The sequence below is a fragment of the Phoenix dactylifera genome, unplaced genomic scaffold, assembly GCF_009389715.1.
Source record: "Phoenix dactylifera cultivar Barhee BC4 unplaced genomic scaffold, palm_55x_up_171113_PBpolish2nd_filt_p 000913F, whole genome shotgun sequence".
Taxonomy (NCBI): Eukaryota; Viridiplantae; Streptophyta; class Magnoliopsida; order Arecales; family Arecaceae; genus Phoenix; species Phoenix dactylifera.
The window spans coordinates 37,115-60,000 of record NW_024068273.1 but is presented as its reverse complement, the minus strand read 5'-3'; the positions used below and the strand labels follow the sequence as shown (position 1 = coordinate 60,000).

The following is a 22,886-nucleotide window of genomic DNA, read 5'->3' as shown; positions in this document are numbered from 1 at the left end:
CAATACCCCAGAATTTATGGCCTCCACTCGCATCTGTCTCGACTCGCTGCACAAGATCATTAGCGAACCGATGGCTTGCTCGCTACCCTCTTGAACAGATGAGACTCTGAACACCATCTTCACAAGGAGACCGACAGCTTCGGAATTCCTGCTCAGAGCCTTCCTTCCAGTCTCCAGTCCTAAAAGAAGCTCCAATGTGGCCAAGGCTTGAGAAACATTCCGCTGAGTTGAATTCAGAAGATACATGATCAGGCCATCGACGGCACCTTCTTTAATTGCATTGCCTCGATTGGCTTCTAAGGAACATATGCTGGAAATAGCTCTAAGAGCAGCTTCCGATGCACCGGCATCAGTTTTGTCATGTAGAAGAGCGATCAAGGCTTGCAGCACTCGCTGTGTCTGTCCCAAGACCAAGCACAGCTCGCAAGTTGCCAAAGATGTAGCAATGTCCTCTAATAGATAGCATAAGCTAGTCTTGATCTTAGTACTACCTTGTTCTAAAAGAAGCACCAAAGAAGCTAAGTAGGATTCTTTCTTCAGCATGTTCAAGGAATCCACATGGATCGAAGGTGATAGATTTAGAATGCATTCGAGGGCTAATTCCATGAGTTCCGCATTACCATGCCAGGGTGCTTGGAACAGCGTTTCTAGCAGCAGTCGAAAGAAGCCTGAGTGGATCAGACATGGAATGTCGGACTCCACCGATAGCACTCTGATCTTTCGAAGTGTCTCCAGCTTTGCAGTTACTGTGGCATCTGGGGATTGGAAGCTTTGCTTGAGGGCGGATAACTCGAAACTATCGATCGGTTTTGAGGGCTTTGGATGTGGATTGAGGTCACAGCCTGTGAGAAGCCACTGATCAATCAGGTGCTTGAGGGTGTGGTTGGGGACCAGGGACGTATCATGGAGCTTCTGCATGGTGACCGGGCACGTAAGGTTCCCTCCAGCAAGCCATTTCTCGATGCCCGGCCTGTCGTAGGTCTGGCCGGTGCTGAGAGTGACAGGGTCGGTGAATAGATCAAGGCTAATTGGACATCTGAACAAATCGGGGATGCTCATCTTTTTCTCATCCAAAGTAGGAGGAGATAAATGTAGCTACTCTGCTAATGGAAAATAGAAGTTGCTGGGTGTTTGGAATACAGAGCTATCCTCAAACATTAATTATATCAACAAACGGGACTGGACAAACGGCATGGACACAGTTTACAAGCTAGCCTCAGGCAAGGCAATGGGCAACCAGGGATGGGTCTGGTTCCTTTTAGCAGCACCCACTCTCTTGTGCTTCTACTGAAAGATGTGGGGCTCTTCAAATACAGATTTCGGTTGGCACTTCAAATCAAATGAGGAATGGGGGAAGGAATGATGGAGTTCGATGGTTCCCTTTGTAGAGGTATACCGATCCTGAGGAATATAAAGATAGAAAAGCAAATGAGGATTGCTGTTTTCCAGTTGTTGCCGAAGAGTAGCTGAAAGACTATCCGAGAGGAAAGAGATTGTGCTGGAAGTGACGACGTAAACAGAGAGAAATAAAGGTAGGCTGTCGAGTGGGTATTCAGTCTAAATCACTGTTTTAGCTCTTTGGTGAGACTAGAACTATCAAGAGATGGGAGGTCAAAAGAAGGTAGTCCATTTTCAAATTGGAATCCTCTCTGAAACTGAACTCGAGAAACATAAATGGAGAAGTAAATTATATTGCAGGCAATAGATCGATCATGGAAGATAAAATTTGCAGATGAGAATAGTAGTTCATGTATTACTCACCAATGTAAACAGCCATCTTATGAGAGATGCAGAGAAAGGAGGCACCAAGCAAGGAGGAAAGGGAAGTAGAGGGTGGTAAGCTTGGTGAAGAGGAATCATATGAGAGCACTAACATACAAACACTGCATATGGAAATTGGTTGTCCTTGTCTTGGGGCAGGGAGCATGCCACTATAATAATTGGAGAAATAGACATTCAAATCTATCTATATCAATCTAAATGATCCAGTCAAACTTACTCCATTGGACTAATTCACTGAGACACTGAATTTACTTGCTCCTAATTTTGTCTGAGAGAGAGAGAGAGAGAGAGAGAGAGAGAGAGAGAGAGAGAGGAGAGAGTCAAGTAATTCACAAGATTCATGGGACTCGCAACTAATACATGGAAAGCAATGCACCGACCGAACCAAGAATGGATATAATATTTGTCGAAGATATCATAGACATGTACAGGGAATCCAACAAAAAGCCCGAAGTGGTGAGAGTTTCACCCAAGAAATATATAAATTTATCTTGGGACTAGACTCAAGCTAGTAGCTTTTAATTAGTTAATGCACCTATTAGATTGTAGTGGTTATAAAATAGCAAAACTTGGGTTGCATATGAGGACTTTGCAGTCATAAGGCCGGCAGTTCATTTAATTGGGTTTTGATTTGGCTTTCCAATGCTCATCATGCATGGATGGGCTAATTGACATGCATTAAATTATGCACCAGCACATGTGCATGACCTCACATGGCTCCTAAATACTCTTCTCCCTGATCAATCTGACTTGCATATTTGCTCAGTGTCATGGTGTCTCTCCGCAACGAGGACATGCAATTACTTATACTCTATGGTGCCTTTTTTGAAAATTATTTAGGTCTAAATTTTTGAAATGCACCGTCCAAGAGTTGAATCCGAGATGTTTAATTACCAAGCAAAATACCGTGACCATTGGCATTCGTGCAAGTTTTATCATGTTATTAAACAATAGTACCATTAAATGTTAGAGGTTTCTTTATGTATTCTCTCTCTTTTCAGAAAAAAAGAAATGCTTAGAAAAACCACTTATGCTAAATATTTTTTTTTCAAAACTAGGACAGGAAAAATCCGTGCCTAGATCTAGGTGAGGGATACATAGATTTTTTGGATTTACCCATGTATTATTCTCCCCTAATTTCTTGCAATAAACTAATGACACTGATGATATCATCTATTTTTGCTTGTGATGTTGTTTTTGCTTCTTTTTTTTTGTTCAATATATTATTTTGCACATTTTTTAATTTATACTACAGAAAGCTGATATTCTACATTTTTATTATTTATTTTCTAATTTTGAATTATACAAACTGTATCTGAAATTTCGATGACTTAACTAAATTTTTTTTCCAAATTTCAAATCTCTGACTCCAACCAAAATATTCCTGAATGCCAAACTTGTGACAGTATGAATTAAAAAGATTTGGTGGATTTTTTTTTTTTCTTTCTTCTGAGAATTGTGAACAGGGCATTAGTCTCTGGACTTATACTTCTAACATGCATCCAACGCTGTTGCAAAATTGTTGAAGTGGTTGGGATGATATGACTGCCATCGCCATAATCATGATGACCATCATCATCATCAGTTCAAATGGCAGACAAGATGGTGCTCGAAAAGAGCTCTTGGAATGATCACTCCTCACTAACGTAGTTAAGCTATGATTGCTCCTCCATACCCCACTGTCGCTCTCCTCATTCTTCCTTCTCCTTTGACTGCATCCACCGGACTATGGCGGTCTGCGTTGGCTCGCAACTTGTAAACGCTGCATGGGTGATAGATAGCCAAGGACAGTTTGGGAGGACAGAGAAATGTCAGGACTTTTCTTGCTTTTTTCCACCAATTCTCTTATCACATGGAAGGATCATGAAACAGAGAGCATAGAGGATGGGATAGGAATTGATTGGTTGCTGTAGACGAGGAGTGGTCCGCCATTGCTGATGTTTGTGCAACTTGGCACCATCATTTGATTTTTGTAAAAAAAAGAGTTACTCCAACCGAACTCTAACCAGACCAATTTTGTTGCTTAATGCACAAACCTACTTCATTGAACTCGCTCGCTGACAAAGCATGAATTTATCCAATTAATCAAGTTTTGACGGATTCATACTTGTCAGATTAGGATTTGCTCACTTCTAGCTTTTGTAGCTGCGAGTCAGGTCCTACAATGAATGTATGTTCCACTTCGGTTTTTTTTTTTTTTTCTTTTGATCCTGAGCAAAAGGTCATAGAGATTATGTTAAGCATGGTAGTATTAATATCCGGACGCATCTACTAATGCTCGGGCTAATTTTCTAGTGAAAGTAACCTCAATTTCATTCCCATCTTAGTCTTGCTACAGACAAAAGTCCATACACAAAAGACCGAAAAATTTCAGCACATATACACAAATGGCTAAGCTCAAAGATGATGGTAAGCAAAGATGAAATTCAAATGCTGACCCAGGGAGGAGAGGAAGTCGAGGGAAGACCAAACAAGGGACAGCATAAACGAACCACCACACAAGCTGCAGGAAATGAGACAAAAAATGCACACAATACCTCCATGGATGGTTGATCAGGCACATCCGGCGTCTCTTTGGCATTGTTCCATCGAGTAATGAAGCAAATTTGCTCTATATTACATTCAAGTAATGATACACACTTGATAAAGGAAGCTGCAGAGATAGCATGGGATATGCAAATCAATTCAGATCCATTGCAGTTCCTTGAGTCTAGAATTCTGAAATCTCTCCTCAAGAACAGTTTGCTACATAATATTGACATATATGTATTTTCAAGATCAAACCTCCAAGCTTTGTTCCAAGCCATTTCGAGTTGCACATTGTTACGATGCTCAGTAGGCATGGGGAGATAAAGCCAACCTAGCTGCCCGGTGAGCTTGGTCGGCACAAACACAGTGCACAGATGTGAGGTTGAGGCACCCACTGATGATCAGGGAATGCCTTCCAGGGCAGGTATGAAGCGCAGGGAATGAGTCGCAAACAGCCTGAACCGCAGGAGGCGTCAAGGCCGTACACTGACTTATGTTCAGATTCATAAGCCCTTCCTTGTCATCGCTGCTGTTCGGCAAAAGACCCCACAGCCCATGCTTGCTCTTCACAAGACTATTCGCTAGTGAATACATTGCCCTATCAGTGATGTTCTGGCAGAAATAAAGGCCCAGGGATCTTAGACGAGGGCAACCATTTGCCAATGCGATTACACTTTCATCTGCAGTGAACAGAGAGACAGGTAAGAATTCCAAGTGGAAAAATAATATGATTGGTTTATTATAACTACAGTAAACATTTATCTGCTTTACAAATATGCAAGACAAGGCTGCAAATGTCCATTGCAAGCATAACCTACACCAGCATTTAAAAGGAACTTAACAGTATGAAGCAGAATGGCTTGAATCAATTGGGATGCACAAGAAAGCATCCAAATAAACAAATACATGGTGGCAGACTGATATGCAAAATTGATGACCGTCAGAGAATTGTGAATTTCATTGTGAACAGCAAGTCCAGATCGTTGTTTCTTATGACACATGATAGGTGTTCAACTACCTAACGAGGAAGAAATCGCAATGGCGGATGATTTTGTGCTATGCAGTTGTCCATTAATGTTTGATAAATTCTCCAATTTGGTACTTATGAAGACCTTCAACTGCATCCACCACATCCTCAAAGTTTGCATATATGACAACCACTCATCACACGTTTTAGGATGCATCAAATCCAGGGCCAAGTTTCCTAGCAAAACAAAATATTATTTATTATAGCATATGAGGTTAAGAGGCAAGCAAATTAGTTGTTAATAGAAGTTTAGATGGCCCATGCTGAAAATGTTGGCTCATATTTGTTTGCAGGCGATAAAACGATCTCTCACTGTTGACAGCAGGCAAATGAAGTATAGACCATATGCCAGCTATGCTGGTTCTAAGCCAAAAATTTAGATTTAATACTGCTTTGATATGTCATAAAAGTGCCAGTGTTCGACAAAATGTCATTTTGTTCTTCCCTGTAGTTTTATACCTCAGAGGGGAAACTGACTGGCATATCTAGAGCAATGACTTGCAGCGGTGGAAACAGGCTGAACATGAGTGTTCTGGAACTGATCGGCTTGGTGCACAGATAGCTTGCGCCTAGCTCAAGCTTGCCTCTATACATACTGAGCCAGCTTGAGCTCAGCTGCATCAGGCCAGAAGAAGAAATATGCCAAAGGGCTGAGCTCCACAGTGAGTACAAAGGAAGCGGCCAGCAAGGGAATGGAGGGTGGATGGATGGAAAGATAACAAAGAAGGGAGCATCAATCTATATCAATAAGTTAATGAAAAGAATGGGCCCAATTGCTTAATAAATCACAGAGAGTTCATCTGCTTTAATTACCTCAGAGCCCAAGCCACGTCGCAGCTGCTTATCTAAAGGCTGAGAATGAGATGATTTAACTCTTTTCCCCCATCTAGGTTCAGTTTTTGTCATCTATTTAAGGGAGATAAATAAGAGAAGTGTATTGACCAAAAAATCTTTAATAAAAAAGGCTAAGAAGATAAAAGGAATATTGCATAGATAAACAACAAATTGACAAAGCATACTCATATATCTAGGTCTTGTTTTTGTCATTTATTTAAGGGAGAGAACCAAGAGAAGAGTATTGACCAAAAATTCTTTAACATAAAAGGTTAATATGACAAAAGGAATATTTTCATAGATAAACAACAAATTCGACAATGTATACTTAGATTAAAGTCTATGTACTTATTTTGAGCTATATCTCGCTTTTGGCTTGTCATATTTCAAGCTAAAAAAGCTGGCTGATGTTTGGCTCATTTAGTAATAGCGAATTCATTGCGATCTCAATTTTCCACTGAACACGGGCCACTCATGAACAGCTCACTCATTTATCAGCCCCAGTGACTAATGTGTCCATGAGTATCTTTACATGAAGTTCTATGTTCTCTATACCACTCACTAAACTTGGTATCAGAAAAATTAACAAGCAGATGGGAAGAATTTACTTCTCCCTTAGGGGGTGAAAAGTTTGGAGGAGGTGGCTAAGAACAGAAATATTGCTTTGAATGTTTCGACCATTTGTGTCCAGTGGACCTATACCTACACACACAGGTTTTGTTTTATCACAGATGTACTGTTATATGAAGTACTTTACTCTTATTACATCAATCTAGCATTAGAGCAAGGGATCTTTTATGCAATTGCAAATGCTGATGTTACCCATGAACATGATTGATAATTTTACCATCTGGAAAAAAAGAAGAAATTTCGGGGAAGGCGGTAGCAGGGCAAGAATCTAAATATATAGAGAAAAAAATCCACAGCTCTGAAAATGTAAAAGTTCTCATGTGTTTTCTTTAATCATGGTAACTGGTTTCTCTTAGAAATAAGGAAAAAATATCACAAAGATTAACACGAGTAATGAAGGAGAAGCAACAAAGAAAGACAGAAACATAATTAAATATGAATCAAGACTTGATTTGTAAATTATTTCAGTAAGAGTAGTCTGGATAAATGACAAAAGAAGAGAGTAACATGAAAGGAGATTACTGCTGTCAAATTTTTCCTATTAAAAAAACTGCGGCAGACTGAGATTGTGGCATGTTGCTGCTGCATATGTATATCCAGAAGAAGAAACGAAGAAAAGTTTAAAGTAGAAAGGGGTCATGATAAAGAAGAGTTAAAGGAATTACAAAAGAGGAGCATAAATCAGCCACAAGATGAAGTTGTTTTACTAGACAACCAATCATCAGGTAACAAAATTCGGCTCTTCAACGAGCCTTACTTTATAGACATTCAAATTCACCTTGTAATCCAACCAGGGCCTTTATAGTTTTAAGTATTTCCAATCAGATGAAACTCAACCTAGGTTTAAACAGGGAAAAAAGATATAATCAACTTCTAGCTCATTTTTCTATGAATTCTGAACTTTCTTATAACCATCATCCATTTCAGAACTACTTTACATCTGCTTTTGAGTATGTATTGACAATAACCATAGACAAAGTTGAACATGTATCACGGTGTTGACACATGACAATGATTGGAAGTCTGGGATGACAAACAACAGGGTGTTTCAGCATAACCCAAAACCATCATCATATTCACACCTTGATATTAGCTATTCACTGCCAATTCTTGGATTACACATAGTAGCTACCATTCACTACAAATAAACCAACAAGAAGTTGTGAACTACAGGCCATGAAGATGTGAACAAGTATGCACAGACTGACAACCCCAAAGCCAATCCAAAAACTTTCTAAATCTTCCGTGTTCCATGAAGTCACAATTATCTAGGTTCCATAGCAATTATCGAGCACCTGCAATTTTTCAATACCATGACTATAGGATCCTAGCATGTCAAAAAAAAAACATCCTGATATACAAAATTTATAAAGTGATAGTTTATTACACTGCCCCTAACAAAATATCTATTTAGACCACCTTGAAATAGAATTCATACCAAAAGAAGAAACCCATCAATGCATATATATGATAAAAGTAAATATATCAAGGACTAATAAGGTGAAAGATATAATAGCACTAACGGTGGCCCATGGTTATTGGAAGTAAAGCAGCTCAGGAAAGTAGTAACTATTGCAAAATGTTCAGAAGAAATTCCAACCTCACATACCATGGTCCTATCATAACAGTTGAGCACTATAAAAATGAAGTAGGATACCAGATGTACCAAAACATTCACTACAAAAATATTTATAATAAATAAATTTAGCTAGGCAACCTTAAAATTGAACTTTGACCACTGCTCGTACAAAACTTTAACAGCAATACATGTGACAAGAAGACGGACATAATAAAGGATAAAACAGCGAAAAACATTGTAACAGTAACAAATAAGTAGAGTACTAAAAATGAAAGATGCAACTTAGGAAAGTAATGAACTGTTGCAGATGAAGTTAGAGAAACTCTGAAACTCTGTAATCCAAAAAATAAAATGCATGATTGCTTGTGGTTAGAAACTTTTTATTACTATTTCTTTGAATTCAAAGCAACACATGCGCCTGGCATCTGAATACCTGTTATAAGGACACAGCCACATAAGTCCAAGGCCCTGAGATCAGGGCATCCTGATGCCAAACTGGTTACTCCATTATCACTGACACCCTCACACCAACCAAGATTCAGAGTTTCCAATTGACTGCAATTATATGCAATAGCCTGGATCCAATTTTATAGAAGATTAGACAAGAACTGGTCCAGGGAAAATTAAACAAAAAAACAAAATCATTTAACTTCAATACCTGTAAAGCTCTATCAGTTGCAGCTCTCACACATCCGCAAAGATTTAAGTGTTTCAAGTTCCTACAGTAACTAGTCAGATATGCAAGGGCAGAATCACTGAAAGCTGAGCACCCACTGATATTGAGTTTTGTAAGGCGTGGACATCCATTGGCTAAAGAGTACAAGGAGTGGTCAGTCAGTTTAAAGCTTTTACTAAGGTCTAAATCCCGCAAGTCATGGCAGTAATTAGCAACAGTCTCTACAGCAATGTCCTCAAGTTGTGGTCTATCCTGTCGCAGAGAAAGAACTTGCAGCTTTGTGAACTTGGGGGCTAGTGACTGCACCAGGTTATTCATGTTGTTTTTGCACCTGCAAATAGTAGAATCTCAATCCCATGCGCCCAAACGACTAATATTCATCAGAGGGAACAAACATGATGTGGTATAAGTATTACAATTTAAGACAATAAGCTAAATTATTAAACAAACCCTCAGAGAGAACTTGCAAAACAATATGCACACGTACTGAAAAATTAATTTAACGGTTGTTCATGTTGCGTCTAGCTCTCCAAAAATAGCCACTACAGGTCCTGCATGAATTGCTGTTGAAAGAACTAATTGTTGACTACTAATAACCATTTTGGTGTTTCATCTGCAACAGCCCCTAAGTCATACCATCTCAATATGAGGCTCTTCCCTCTTCCCTTCTTTTCATCTTTTACTTCTTCTTTCCTTTTTTTTTTTCCTTTGTGGGGAGAGGGAGGATGGAGAGTGGGGTGCAATGGCTTTTACTAGGCTCCTACATATCCATACAGCACAAATTTTAAAAAACAAAAAGTCTGCATTGCACCACTCTTTCTAGCAAAGAACTTGTGCTGCCTGGCACTGTGTACATGATCTTTCAATTTTCAATTTTACGGGTGGAAAATTTTCAACCGTAGAACAAGTAGTATTTAGCATTTACATTTTGCAACTTAATAAAATGATTTGAACAAAGAAAAGCAAAAGAATAGCAGGGAAAGTAAGTTAGTGTTTGCATGTTATTATGGATGGGAAAGTAAGTTAGTGTTTGCATGTTATTATAGATGACTATTGGATTTATCCCAATGTGATAGTTAAACCAAAATTTGTAACAAAATCGTTCTAATAAGTTTCAAGAGAAAGAGCACTTTTGGGGCATCCTTCATATATAAAAATGTAAAGGTAATCAAGATACATCATGACTCTCTTAAAAAGTTCTATAATGGGCTTGATTGCAGGCTACACCAATATGCCTCTAGAACCATCTTGTGATTATCACAAATCTACAAGACTTAATATTAACAACATGAAAGAAAATAAATGCAATTGTCCAGAGATGAAAGCATCGAGGTGGATATGAGGCAGAAGTTGGCTAGTTATTATTAGGCATTAGTGCATATGAGGAAGCTTTCAAGTTTTTCAATATATTTTACTAATGATGGAAGGTACGTTTTGTTAATATCTGGCCACAGTGGAGGTGCAGAGACACAATGTTGCTTGAAAGTCCATTAAATTGCTTAAATGCATTGGAAAAATCATGGTTAGAAACATCAACTTCTAACATTCCCTACACATTTTCTTTTTATGAGGAAAAGGTTGGCCCAAGCCTGACTAAAATTCATTAAGATAATGAACACTAAACAGAATATAACAAGAGTGCTCTCCATAGAGCCATGGAGAGGAAAATGTCAGAACACAAAAATAAAAACAAAATAAAACTTCAACCAAATACAAAATAGGTCCTAAGCCATCATAGGTCATAAGCCACAGATCCTGTCTTCCAGGATGCCTTCGATCCAGTCATGAAATAGGAACCGAATATCACTCCCAAAATATTTCAAAGAAAAGCAGGGATATGGTTTAAAGTAAATGAGGAAAAAAATTGGGCAAACAGAGAAGACTTCACAGAGAGGATGAGAAAAAGATCTCTTACCTAAGATCAATTAAAAAGACAAATATTCATGAATATATAACTGTGCTACCATTAGTTAGGTCCACATTTAGAACCTTCTTTACCCCAGTATAGAACCATAACAAGTTCTTGCACAAGAGTCAACATGCAGAGACTGTAGTCAAGTTATATCATGTGCCTTCAGCTAATCTCAGACAATCTCCAATTGATCCCTACCTTCAAATATCTAGCCTTGCCACATTTCTTGTGATCTAGAAGCCATAAATCGCCCCTCATGTAAGAGCAGTGCATAATGATCCAAGACACCGGTTAGCTTCAAATCAACCAACCTGTCTAGAAAACTTTCTTGTCCCCATAGTAGGACCAGAACAGGTCCTTCCAGTTTCAGGACATAGGATGATAATCAATTTACAGTAGCATACATTCACTTGATTTATTGCAAAGTCATTCCAGACCTCAAATATATCACCTTGTAAATTTTCTTGTAACCATATCACCCTTTGATCAGGAAATTAAAAAAATTTCTATCATATAAAAGCATTGATCCGAAGATAGACATGAAAAACCAGATGATTACACAAAAACAAGCCATAGTCAACAAAATAGGCAATTTCATCAGTGATCACTCCTCTAATCCAATCAACAAAATAAGCCAGCACTTTCAGATATTTTATCATGTCGAGGTCGTATTGAACATGACAGGTACAAGAAACAAGCAAGTAAGGGGCAAAATGATGAATTATATGTACAGCAGAATGAAAACATGTGAGAGAAAAGGATCCTAATGGGAATATAAGGATTAAAACTTTTTCCTTTCTTTCTTTGTTACTAGAGAAAAGTCGGGCATTTTATAAAGTTAAGGGAACTAAAGTGGATTCTTTTATTCATGGATGGGATTGCTATCTTTTATTTAAAAGCACGGTGATTCAATAAAGTGTTGACACAGATTCTAGCAATGACTGCAAGATTTAGAAATCAATTATAAATGTGGATGGTGAACATGTAGGACAGAAACAAAACATCTAGTATTACACTTTGCACTTGGGGGAAAATTTGCCTCAAAAGGAAACCACAACTGCTCTTCTTCCTCCTAGACTTAGACTTCATCACATAATCTCACAGTAAAAACTATATATGGCTTAAAAATGGAATTGGTTGAGCACCATCTGCCCGTCAATGGAGCTTCCATATCTATCAGGGCCCAAATAGCAAAGGAATGACTGCAAACTACATAACTACCGCCCAGAAAAGGAAATAAAAAGAAGGATAAAGGATGAAAAAGGCTAAAACTGAAAAAGATTAAGCCTTTACCATGACAGAGAGAGATTCGTAAGCCCCAAGCACAAAGCATCTCTCCAACCAGTACAAACACCAGAAGCCACAATCACCATCCGATCATCCACAAGCGAAATGATCCTCAGCAATAGCTCCATGGGAATGTCCTTCCAACCGGCCATAGCAGCTGCCACTCCCCCTGACTTTTTCCCGCCACCAGACACAATAAGGTTCTGAAACCAAGCGTCTAAATCTCCACTGCCCAGTCCCCCGGAAACCATATCAACTGCACTCCCATAAAAGAATTACAATCAATTGATGAATTAAAAAGAAAATTGTTTTAAAATCAAATCTTTGATAAGACATGAGCCCAAAGCTGAAATATAATAATAATAGAGCTATAAGATGTCCGCAGAGAAACAGATAATGAACCGAGAATCAACTAATGGATTAAATTAGAAAGGAAGCATCTGTAGCTTCCAGAGATCCAATAGAACACAAAATTCTCACTTTTTCTGATTCCATTGTAAGATGATGATAATGCCAGTCTAGAAACACGAGGCACCAACTTAAAACAAAAAAGCAAAAGCAAGAAGGAGCAATGAGTTAACTACTAAAATATATAAACATATAAAGAGAAATCCAACCTCTCGACATAAATAAATCATCTGCGAGAATGATGGTGCTTCCAGTTACTTGCCAAAATGATAGAAGTACGACGCATTACACAAAAAACGGAAAAGATTTGCAAATCCCAAAACCCTAATCGACAAAATCTTTGAGAACAAAAAAAACACGAAAATTCCCAGCACTCTTTCCAGCAGGTCTCCCCGTGTGATCATCCAGAGACATAAAAATATAAACAACTGGAACGAAAAATCCAGATACCACAATCCTCCAACGCCCTCCAAGACAAATCAAAAAGAAAGGGAAACGAAAAAACAGAGCTGAGACAGTTCGCCACGGCACCTCCTCGTTCCCCAAACACAAAACGTTAAAAAACCCAAAAAAAGATTCGAACTTTGACGCCACCAGAGCAGATTCTAAACAAAAACATCATATATCGTTTGATCGATCACCTGATTCAAGAACTGCGCAAACACCTCCGAATTCGACGAATTCAGGCGAGAAAATGGCACCGATTGGAAGAGGAAAACGAGACGGAGGAGGAGGAGGAGAAAAGAATCAAAGGGAAGGGAGACGGGAGAGTAGGATTTAGCCAGGAGCCTTGGGAGCTCTGAAACCCTAGGCTCTCGGCCGGAGGGTTTAAATACCACCAACAGCGACGCCTATGGCTCTACTTTCTTGTGGGGGAGGAGGAGGCTCTGGAACGCAGAAAGGGCACGGGGCGGCAAGGAGTGAAAGGACACGTGGCGGTCGAGGAACTGTGTAGTCGGTGGGGCCCAGCGAGGAGGAGATACAGTCGCGACACGATAGGGATTACATAAGAGCGAACAGTGCGTGATGCGGTGCCGTCAAAACTCGAAACCGCGACGGAGTTTGCCGCGAGGAAGGCCAAGGAGCCGACTGGGTGGGGACGATGACGAGGATGGTCGTATTTTTAAAGAGGCCAACGAAGCAGTTTGGTGGCTATCCATACGGTTCATTACTCAAGATATATTCTATAATTAGAAAAAAAGAGAGCTGGTACTCTGCGAGCTTGTATTTTTCGATTTTATTAGACACATTCATTTTCGTACTCGCATGATATAAAAAATTTATTTAAAAATAAATAATAAATAAATAAATAAAGAAAAAGAAGAAGAAAGAGGAGGAGGAGGAGGAAAAGAAAGAAAGAAAGAAAAGGGCTAAAAGCCGGTAATCGAATCTATTTCTTTTTTGGGTCTCCTCTTAAGAGGTCTATTTGGGCTCATTGGCTTGGGCCAACTTGTTGGTCTGGATCTTGGTCCTCTAGTTAGCATAGCTAACGTGAATCAGGTTGGCCAAAGTTTTTAAGCATGTCATTTTTTGCCTGACGTGGCCCCTATCTGGGCTGAAATAATATGCATCTCTGCTTAGCTTCAGTAACCAAATATTTCTTGCTTGGTGCTTCAGTAACTAAATTCAAATCCAAATTACTGGTATCAGCATTCCGTAACTTTATCAACTAAGCCAATTGATAGTAAAGTTATGTTATTTTAATCATACAGAACCCATGGTCGAAGTGATCGAAATTCGCATGTACATGTGTTTATAACAAAGTTTGATATATATAAAAAATGTAAACATACATATATAATGAACTTCTAGTGACTACACATACTTAGTAGTTAAATCTTTTAGATTTAATATGGAACCACCAAACTAAAGAAAGATATCTAATTTTGTGAACTAGGAAAATTCGTATTATGGCTGAAACCAATTAGATACAGATCGGATACTAATATATATCCATATCCATATTTGTTTTGTTCAATAAATATATGTACAGATACAAATATTAGTCATATACAAAAATTTATTTTCATATTTATTTAAATGGATATGGATACAGATTAGATACTGAAGGTATGGATATAAATATGAATATAAGTTAGATAATTAAATTTTATGATCACATAATTAAAATATTCTAAGTAAAGGATAAATCAAGTTAATAGAATATTAATATGTTATATATATTTTTTAAAAAATTCATTAGTGTTATATAAAATTAAATAGAATTATAAATAAAATCGAATATTTAGATATAGATTGGATAATTGTTTATTTATATTCTTATCCATTTTTTTTTATAGATACCGACACGAGATGGATATTAGTCCGACGTTCAAATTTCTATCCACATCTAAATACATTCGGATATGAAAACAGATCTAGATGAATATTATACAATCCACTTTCACTCCCTATTATTGGGGTGGAAGAGTTCTTTAGAGCTCCATGCTGGCTGAAGCTGAGTTCCTAAAAAGGTTGGCTACCTTATTTAATGCTTAGATCCTAAAATTAAATAGAAGTTCATGAGTGGAAGAATAGCTTCGCCGAGCAAGAAACCGTGTCCAATGTGGGAGCCCTGTGCTGGCGACGCTATCCTTTTGAGTCCCAAAAGGTTGCCAAAGTTTACCATCATGGCAATATCGTGAAAGGACCAGTCCTCCACGAAAGCTGCTTTCAGAGGACTTTTCTAATTGGGCTTGGTCGTCTCCAAACCGCATCCAAAACGTTCTACCTCTTTTTTTTGGGTCAAAAATAGGAGGGGAGAGAAAAGAGCAGAACCCCACCCACGTAGCAGCCTCCACTGAGCCCTCTTTCCACTAGAGATTCGATGCGGGTCGTAACTTTCCATGTGCCCTCTCCAACTCGTGGGAAATCCCATTGGGCCATCCACATGTGAGTACGTCACTCCAGCGCCACCTCAATACTGATGGAAAGAAAGCATATCCATACAGAGCTATCCGGGCGTGGGGCATACGGTCACCTGATTTAATCGACGTCCGTACGTTTCGAATCTGAACAACTCGGATGGAGTCCAAGCCTCTTTACTACCAGGCTACCACCTTGGTGGCAAAATGTTTGACCTTTGATACTTTATCTGCGCATGCCTAAGTTGATACTGAAGCATCAAGATATTTTTATGGATGATGCGCTTTCAAGACCTTTCAAGCAATTGAAAATATTTTGGGATACAATCATGCTTATCTGATCAGCTTGTGAAATTAAATAAGAACTTAGGTAACAATCATTCTATATGGATGCTTATGATATTTTAAACAACTCTGTTATTTTTCTAAAACGAAGAATGGCAAGACCAGAAGCAGCAAAAAGATGGTGCCATGTTCAATTGAATAAGTTAACAAAGAAAAGATGAAAATGTTTGCACTCTGTTTCATGCCCATGGGAGAAGTTGATACTGAAGCATCAAGATATTTTTATGGATGATGCGCTTTCAAGACCTTTCAAGCAATTGAAAATATTTTGGGATACAATCATGCTTATCTGATCAGCTTGTGAAATTAAATAAGAACTTAGGTAACAATCATTCTATATGGATGCTTATGATATTTTAAACAACTCTGTTATTTTTCTAAAACGAAGAATGGCAAGACCAGAAGCAGCAAAAAGATGGTGCCATGTTCAATTGAATAAGTTAACAAAGAAAAGATGAAAATGTTTGCACTCTGTTTCATGCCCATGGGAGAAGTTGCATCATGCTCTTAGCATGTATCCTGTAACCTGGTCTCATCATGTTGAATGCTGAAGTAAGGAATATTTTTTTTCCAACCCACAAAGCAAACTCATACATGGAAAGATGTTAGTACCTAATATTAAAATGCTGAAGTGACACATCTACACAAGGATGGTCCCCAAAAAAAAAAAAAAAAAATCAGGACTGACATCTGTTTAGATGATGGCAGGGGTCATGTCCTTGGTAAGGGCCCCCCATAAGACTTCCTCTGGGGTATTAATCATCATGTTTCAGGATTAATTCTTGTCACTTCAGCATTTTTCTACCTAACCCACTCACCCTTCAGCATGAGATTTTTCCTCAACGCAGATATCCTGATGTACAAATGCAAAGCTTTAGTGGTGTCCTAAATCTATGATCCCACCAAATCATCACTTCATCAGCCCAATTTGCAAGGAATAATGTTGAGCTTGTTGTAGAACAATAGTGCACCAAGTTGGTAAATGGTGTAGAATGCGAGTGATGCTGCAGGGAAACGTATTTGATAGTCTTAAGGATCTATATTTTCCATTTGCTGAGCAGGGAATCTGAACACACTTAAACTAAAAAGACCAATATCTTAAAACCTTTCTCATTATTGAAGACTCCAGTTTTCTAACATTTTCCTTTCTTTTGGAGCAAAAACTTGTGTCTTTGTTTTTTTTCTTTGCAGCATGCACCACTTGCAACTATTATACCATGTTAGAAGAGTAGTGAAGTTTTCTTCCATTTAGTGTTCATGTCAAATGGATGACCCGAGATAAAGCCATTGGTGGATCACCACATAAAATTTAAGCAACACCTTGCTCATACTCTACCTCGCAGGAATTGCTTGAGCTGCATTTCTCCACCACATGAACCTAAATGCACACTTAATCTCCAAAGTAAGCAATATGCTTCTTACAAAGACTTTTTATTTTATTCTTTTAATGCATGACAATTATGGTCAAATTAAATTTATATAATGAAAGATAAGCCTCGGCGAGCAAACCAAGTTTATAGCAATATTTCTTTGAAAGCAACTGACACACACGAATCTAGCTTCATAGACTAATGGGCTCAAAAACGGTTCCATCTGACACCTTGGGATGTGGCTGAGACGAGGTAAGCCATTACAGTATATATTATTATATGACAAATTTCTTTCATTTTATAAACAAAACAAGGTAAGTGCACTAGTCATCAGATAAGGTTTTTTATTTCTGACATAAATGACAAAAAAATTTCATCATATGAAGGATCGCAACCATCAACAACCTCACCAAGTATCCTGACTTATTCTCATGAAAAATACAATATTAAAAAGCTATACTAGATGCTAATACATGTAGTAGAAACAACTACATGTGCTCGCGGCCTCGTTTCATCTAGTTTATTTGTTGTGCCCCACGTAATAGGTCAATTGTCCATGCTAGAATTGAGGCACTTGTTATCTGCTCATTACTTCTAGAAAACTTTTGTCGATATATATGCAATTGGAACTATAAACCTCTACAGTGCGGCTTTTGCATCGTACAATTCTGTAATATCATGGGTGGCTACCATATTATCCATCTTGGAGACTGGCCGCTCTCCTTCATCACTGCGACATGCTGCATATCATAATAACAGTGCCTCAACGTGCTTTGTATTGCACTAATGATGCCTCATCGTATTTTGAGAGTGAATGACAATTGTTAATCTCCAAAATGGATGACAGTAGGACTCTACAGTGCAAAAGTTGCACTGCATTGGATCCAAATACTTACAATTGCTGGAAAGAGAAAAGAAAGGCCTGGCTCATTTATTAGAGGCCATTTTTGAAAACGACTATCTTTATTATTTGGTAAGTCATTGGAACATGAGGTTTTGAGCCAGTCTGCTTTTACTCCATGCCTCAGTCTGCGCTTGGCACAAAATAAGCACTGTAGAGCCTGGCTTTAGACTTCCTTACTGGTACGTATGATGAACTTAAAAAAAAGAGAGAAAATGGTAAAAGATTCGCTTCAGTTGTAAGGGTCCTAGCAATCATTTAACAACCCAAAAACATCACAAAAAAGTAATTGATCTAGATCATTCAATAAAAGATAAAGTATGAAAGGATTCCATTCAATCATTTCATTGAGAAAATAATGTGCGACAATAAAAGATTTCATGGTTTAAATTCAATATCCCACTTAACGTGTGGATAGCGAGGGAGAAAAAAAGGTTCATGCTCACTTGCTATGGAGATTCAAGACAAAACACCAACCTAAACCCCCTAGTAATTCCAGTTTTCTTAGTCTCTTTACCTTGCTTGAGAGAAACCCATGCCCAAACCTCCCAATAAACTGAAATCAACCTTCAAAGCTCATATCAAGTCAAGCAAGAGTTCAATTTCTCTTCTTCTAAATTGGCCCACAATCACCACAACAAGTGTATCTTCTTTTTTGCTCAAAAAAAAAAGAAAAAAAAAAAACAAGCATGCCTTTTAATTTTCTTCCTTTCAAGAACTAACTATTGCCACAAAAACAAGTATTATCAAAAGTAAGGTTTTTTTTGCCACACCATCTCATATTAAAGCTGGGCCCTATATTTCCTTCAAATTCCTTATCCAATCATAAGTAGATACAGAAGTTATTGAGGAATAAATTTTTATTGTGCATATATACTCTTAAGTCTATCCATCTAAACGTCGGAATTTTTAGATAAGATCTAAAAATAGTATCAGAGCTCACCGGTCTTTTTTGTCTACCAACATTTTCATACTCCTACTTACTAATTCATGTGTTTGCACTGCACGTAAGAGGAGATGTTGAGGAAGGCCGAATGCACTTTCACTTTCCAAAGCTTGCATTAAGCAGAGAACTATATGATTGATGCTTTCTTTGTCCAATAGTACAAAAACTTGATTACAACTCATGAAGCATGGAACATAACAAAAAGATTGGATTGTCGTGGAATTCTACTTTTTTTCTTAATACAGATCATTCTAGAGATTTTTGAAATTAGAAAAGGTACCAGAAAAAGAAGTATGTTGAGGAAGTCCTATCTTGATTCTCCAAAGTTTGCATTAAGTGGAGAACTATGTGATCGAAGCTCTTTTTTTTTTCGTCTGGTAGTATAAAAAATTGATTACAGCTCATGAAGTATGGCACATAGCAAAAAAAAATTTGGATCATGTGGAATTCTTTTTTTTTTAATATAGATTATTTTTTTCTAAAAGTGCCAGAGAAAGAAGCATCGCCTGGTCTCGTTTCTCGTTTCTGAGAGAGAAAAGTGCCTCGCATGGTCTAGCCTTGGCCCACTAATTATGGCCTTGTCTTTCACGTACCAAGAAAAAGAACGGCCGTGGATCGACGAGCCAATGCGCACGTCCACGAGGCTCATCTTGGGGGGAGAACTTCTCTTCGAGATATTTGAAGTGCTGCCAATTATCTATGTTTTGAAAGATGCTCCACGGTACCCTATTGTCGGAACTTTCCCGGCGATGGGACGCGGCCTAACCTAATATGAGGGCCAATACTAGAACCATTGCATCAGAAGTGGCCCCAAAAAGATCACCATCCCGGTCCTCGGCACGGGGTTGAGGACGGTCTGCGCGGGCTTTCGACGTGCACAGCAAATGCTATAGACCAGCTCAATTATTTTAAAAGATGACTTAGCTATGGTGATCAGCTAGATTCAGAGAGGCTCGAGAGGTGTTGGCATGGACCACCTCTTACTTGGGATATTTGGATAATAGTTAGAGATGGAAGAGCCTTTCAGGTCAGATATATATTTAGAGAGACTAATGGAGTTGCAGATTGGGTGGTTGCCTATATGGTCAACCATTCCGAAAGTACCATATGGGCTGGGAGGAGGAGTTGTCTCGGGCACTCCGTGATCTTTTGTTTTCTGATTTTATTGGGTGTATTCGTACGTATATTGTGAGGCCCAATAGTCCCACATCGGAAAGACTCGTTCTAGAGCCTGGGCATATGAGGCGGGTGTCTCCTAATCCTGTAGACGCATTTTGGATGGAAAACAAAATCGGGGAGGGGTGAAGGACGCTTACGTGAAGCCCCGGAACCAGACAATATCTGGCAGGGGAGCCCCGTATTCCCCCCTCATGTGGCCCCCATGTGGGCACTGGGTGCCTCACGTGCTCCGCGCAGGCGGGGGCGTGACATTTGGTATCAGAGCCGAGGACGGCTCTTGTCCGATGGTGGGAAGGGTGTGAGGCCCAATAGTCCCACATCGGAAAGGCTCGTTCTAAAGTCTAGGCATATGAGGCGGGTGTCTCCTAATCCTGTAGACGCGTTTTAGATGGAAAACAAAATCGGAGAGGAGTGAAGGACGCTTGCGTGAAGCCCCGGAACCGGACAATATCTGGCAGAGGAGTCCCATATTCCCTCCTCATATGGCCTCCACGTGGGCACTGGGTGCCTCATGTGCTCCGCGCAACACATATTGTATGAAATACATGTTTTGACAAAAAAAAAAAAAAAAAAGAGAGAGAAGAAGATCGCCATTAGAGAAAGCACTTCATTTGCTACGAGACACCTCTACCGTGGGACGAGAAAAACATATAAGATATTTTTTTTAAAAAAAAAATTAACGAGAAAAGAAGAATACTTCATCCATAGCGAATTAGAAAGGCTGATCTGTTACAGATTTTTTTTCTTTTTATTTTTTGGAGTAGAAGGGAGGTTAGACTGAGGTGAAACAGAGGCTTACAATAGGACAAGAGAGGCGTGACAGTGACAAAACAAATTTGGTTAACATTTGGGATGATGAAACAAATTGAGGTCGTAGGGCTACATTCTTCATCAGTGCTTTATCTGAATTTAAGTGCTGGTGGAGGTGGTAAACAATCAAACGGTGCCCCAATGGTGGGTCAAGGAAGGAGGATATTTATACATCAAGAAGATCTTTGGGACCTTTGATTCTTTACCATATTGTTCCATGTTCCACAAGATCATTACTATTGCGGAGAATGAACAAATCCTTGAATAAATTCAAACCTTCAGTAGCTACCGATAGCAGCGAAGAATTTTTGCTCAGGAAAATTCTTCTGTTTCTCTCCTTCCTAGTGACTCATGGCATAGTAGCAATCAGCATAAGTACCACAGCTTGCACTGACTTAGTGAAGTTCTTGTCTCCTCCAATTCAAACAAATACCTTCAAAGGAAGTATGAGAGCACACCCAGCAATGCACATACCTTCTTCCCTAATGCATCCCTCGTATTTAGTTTTTTCTTCCAACTCAACCACAGGAAGCATTTGATCTTTAATAGCACACAGCAACTCCACAAAGAGGTCGCAACATTACATCTAATTCCATGAGCATTAAAAAACCGGTAACACGATAAAGTGGAGAAGATCTCTTTGCCGCTCATCTTCCAAATGGTGCGATCTTCATTTATGTTAAGAGAACTCAATGCAAAAAGGAAGTATAGATAGGTGAATTGAGATTGTACCTCCATCGAGGCATTAGAAGGCATCCGAATTTTCCAAGAAGATGTTCTAGAGTTGTACAGCTTAGCCACCGTGCTATTTTCCTTTGAATTCAGCTTGTAGAGAGATGAGAAGATAAAAAGAAGTAGCGTATCACAAATCCAATTGTCCTTCCAACAAATAGTTCTCTGACCATTGCCGATTTTGAATTGAATTCTGTTTCAGAAAGCAGGTAGTGCGTTAACCACATCCTTCCCAAGGTTTGGAACATCTTTTGGGCTGTTTCCAAGACAGAGACACCTTTACTCTCTTATGATAGGCAATTTCAATTTGCTTCTTCCAGAACCGCCAACCTCATTTAGCTAGGAGCGAGTCATTGAAGTGCTTAAGGTCAATCACACCAATACCTCCTTCCTCCTTAAGCATGCATATTGTTTTCCAATTTACTTCACATGATACCCCATGCAAGTTTGAGGTGCTCACCCACAGGAAGAATCTTCTCAACCTGTCAATCCTTTTACGTACCCAAGCCTGCAACTTAAAGAGAGACATGAAATAAAGCAGAAGAGAAGTAAGGGCCAAATTGACGAGAGTGAGCCTTTCAATGAAGGACAACAACTCGCTTTTCCATGGAGCCAACCTGATTTCCATTCTTTGTAAGAGAACCATGCATCCAGTTAGATTTTGGAAGATCCGGACCTGCTCCAAGCTCTAGCAGCAACATCATTTACGCCATCAAAAGGGAGCCAACTCCTCTCAAATTTGAAGCAACTCCTGAGCCTTTTCTGACTAACAAAGGAGAGTTTGATTGGCGCGTGATCCAAGCAAGGGTTTGGTAGGGCTATCTGAAAGCAGTGAGGGCAAAGATCATCCATCTTTGTAGAAATGAGGAATCTGTCAAGCTTCGCCATAATTGGTACCTCCCTTCTGTTACTCCAAGTGAACTCTTGGCCATTTAGAGGAAGGTCAATTGGCTGAGCTGTTCTTATGAAAGAGGGATAAGCTATTGACATTTTGGATGCTTGGGGCAGTCCATTTTTTCTATATTCTTGTATGTAGCATCCAAAGCTATTTATACAGAATTTACAAGAAAAAAAT

General features: G+C 38.9%; 2 protein-coding genes across 2 annotated transcripts in view; both read right to left on the bottom strand.

The window, feature by feature from the left end:
• LOC103722209 (U-box domain-containing protein 26-like) overlaps positions 1 to 2,001 on the bottom strand; it is a 2,460-nt gene extending 459 nt beyond the window's left edge. Inside the window, exon 1 of the mRNA XM_026810438.2 lies at positions 1 to 2,001. This exon is cut by the window's left edge and continues 459 nt beyond it. Within this exon, the coding sequence (XP_026666239.1) occupies positions 1 to 1,059 (1,059 nt within the window). The 5' untranslated portion in view covers positions 1,060 to 2,001.
• Positions 2,002 to 4,310: 2,309 nt separating this feature from the next.
• On the bottom strand, positions 4,311 to 13,544 carry LOC103722202 (F-box protein SKP2A-like). The gene is made up of 5 exons (XM_008812678.3): positions 13,306 to 13,544; positions 12,263 to 12,512; positions 9,040 to 9,388; positions 8,815 to 8,956; positions 4,311 to 4,991 (listed from the first exon to the last, which is right to left on the bottom strand). Exons 2-5 carry the CDS (start codon positions 12,505 to 12,507, stop codon positions 4,615 to 4,617), a joined length of 1,113 nt encoding a protein of 370 aa, XP_008810900.1. The 5' UTR covers positions 12,508 to 12,512; positions 13,306 to 13,544; the 3' UTR covers positions 4,311 to 4,614.
• Positions 13,545 to 22,886: the final 9,342 nt, after the last annotated feature.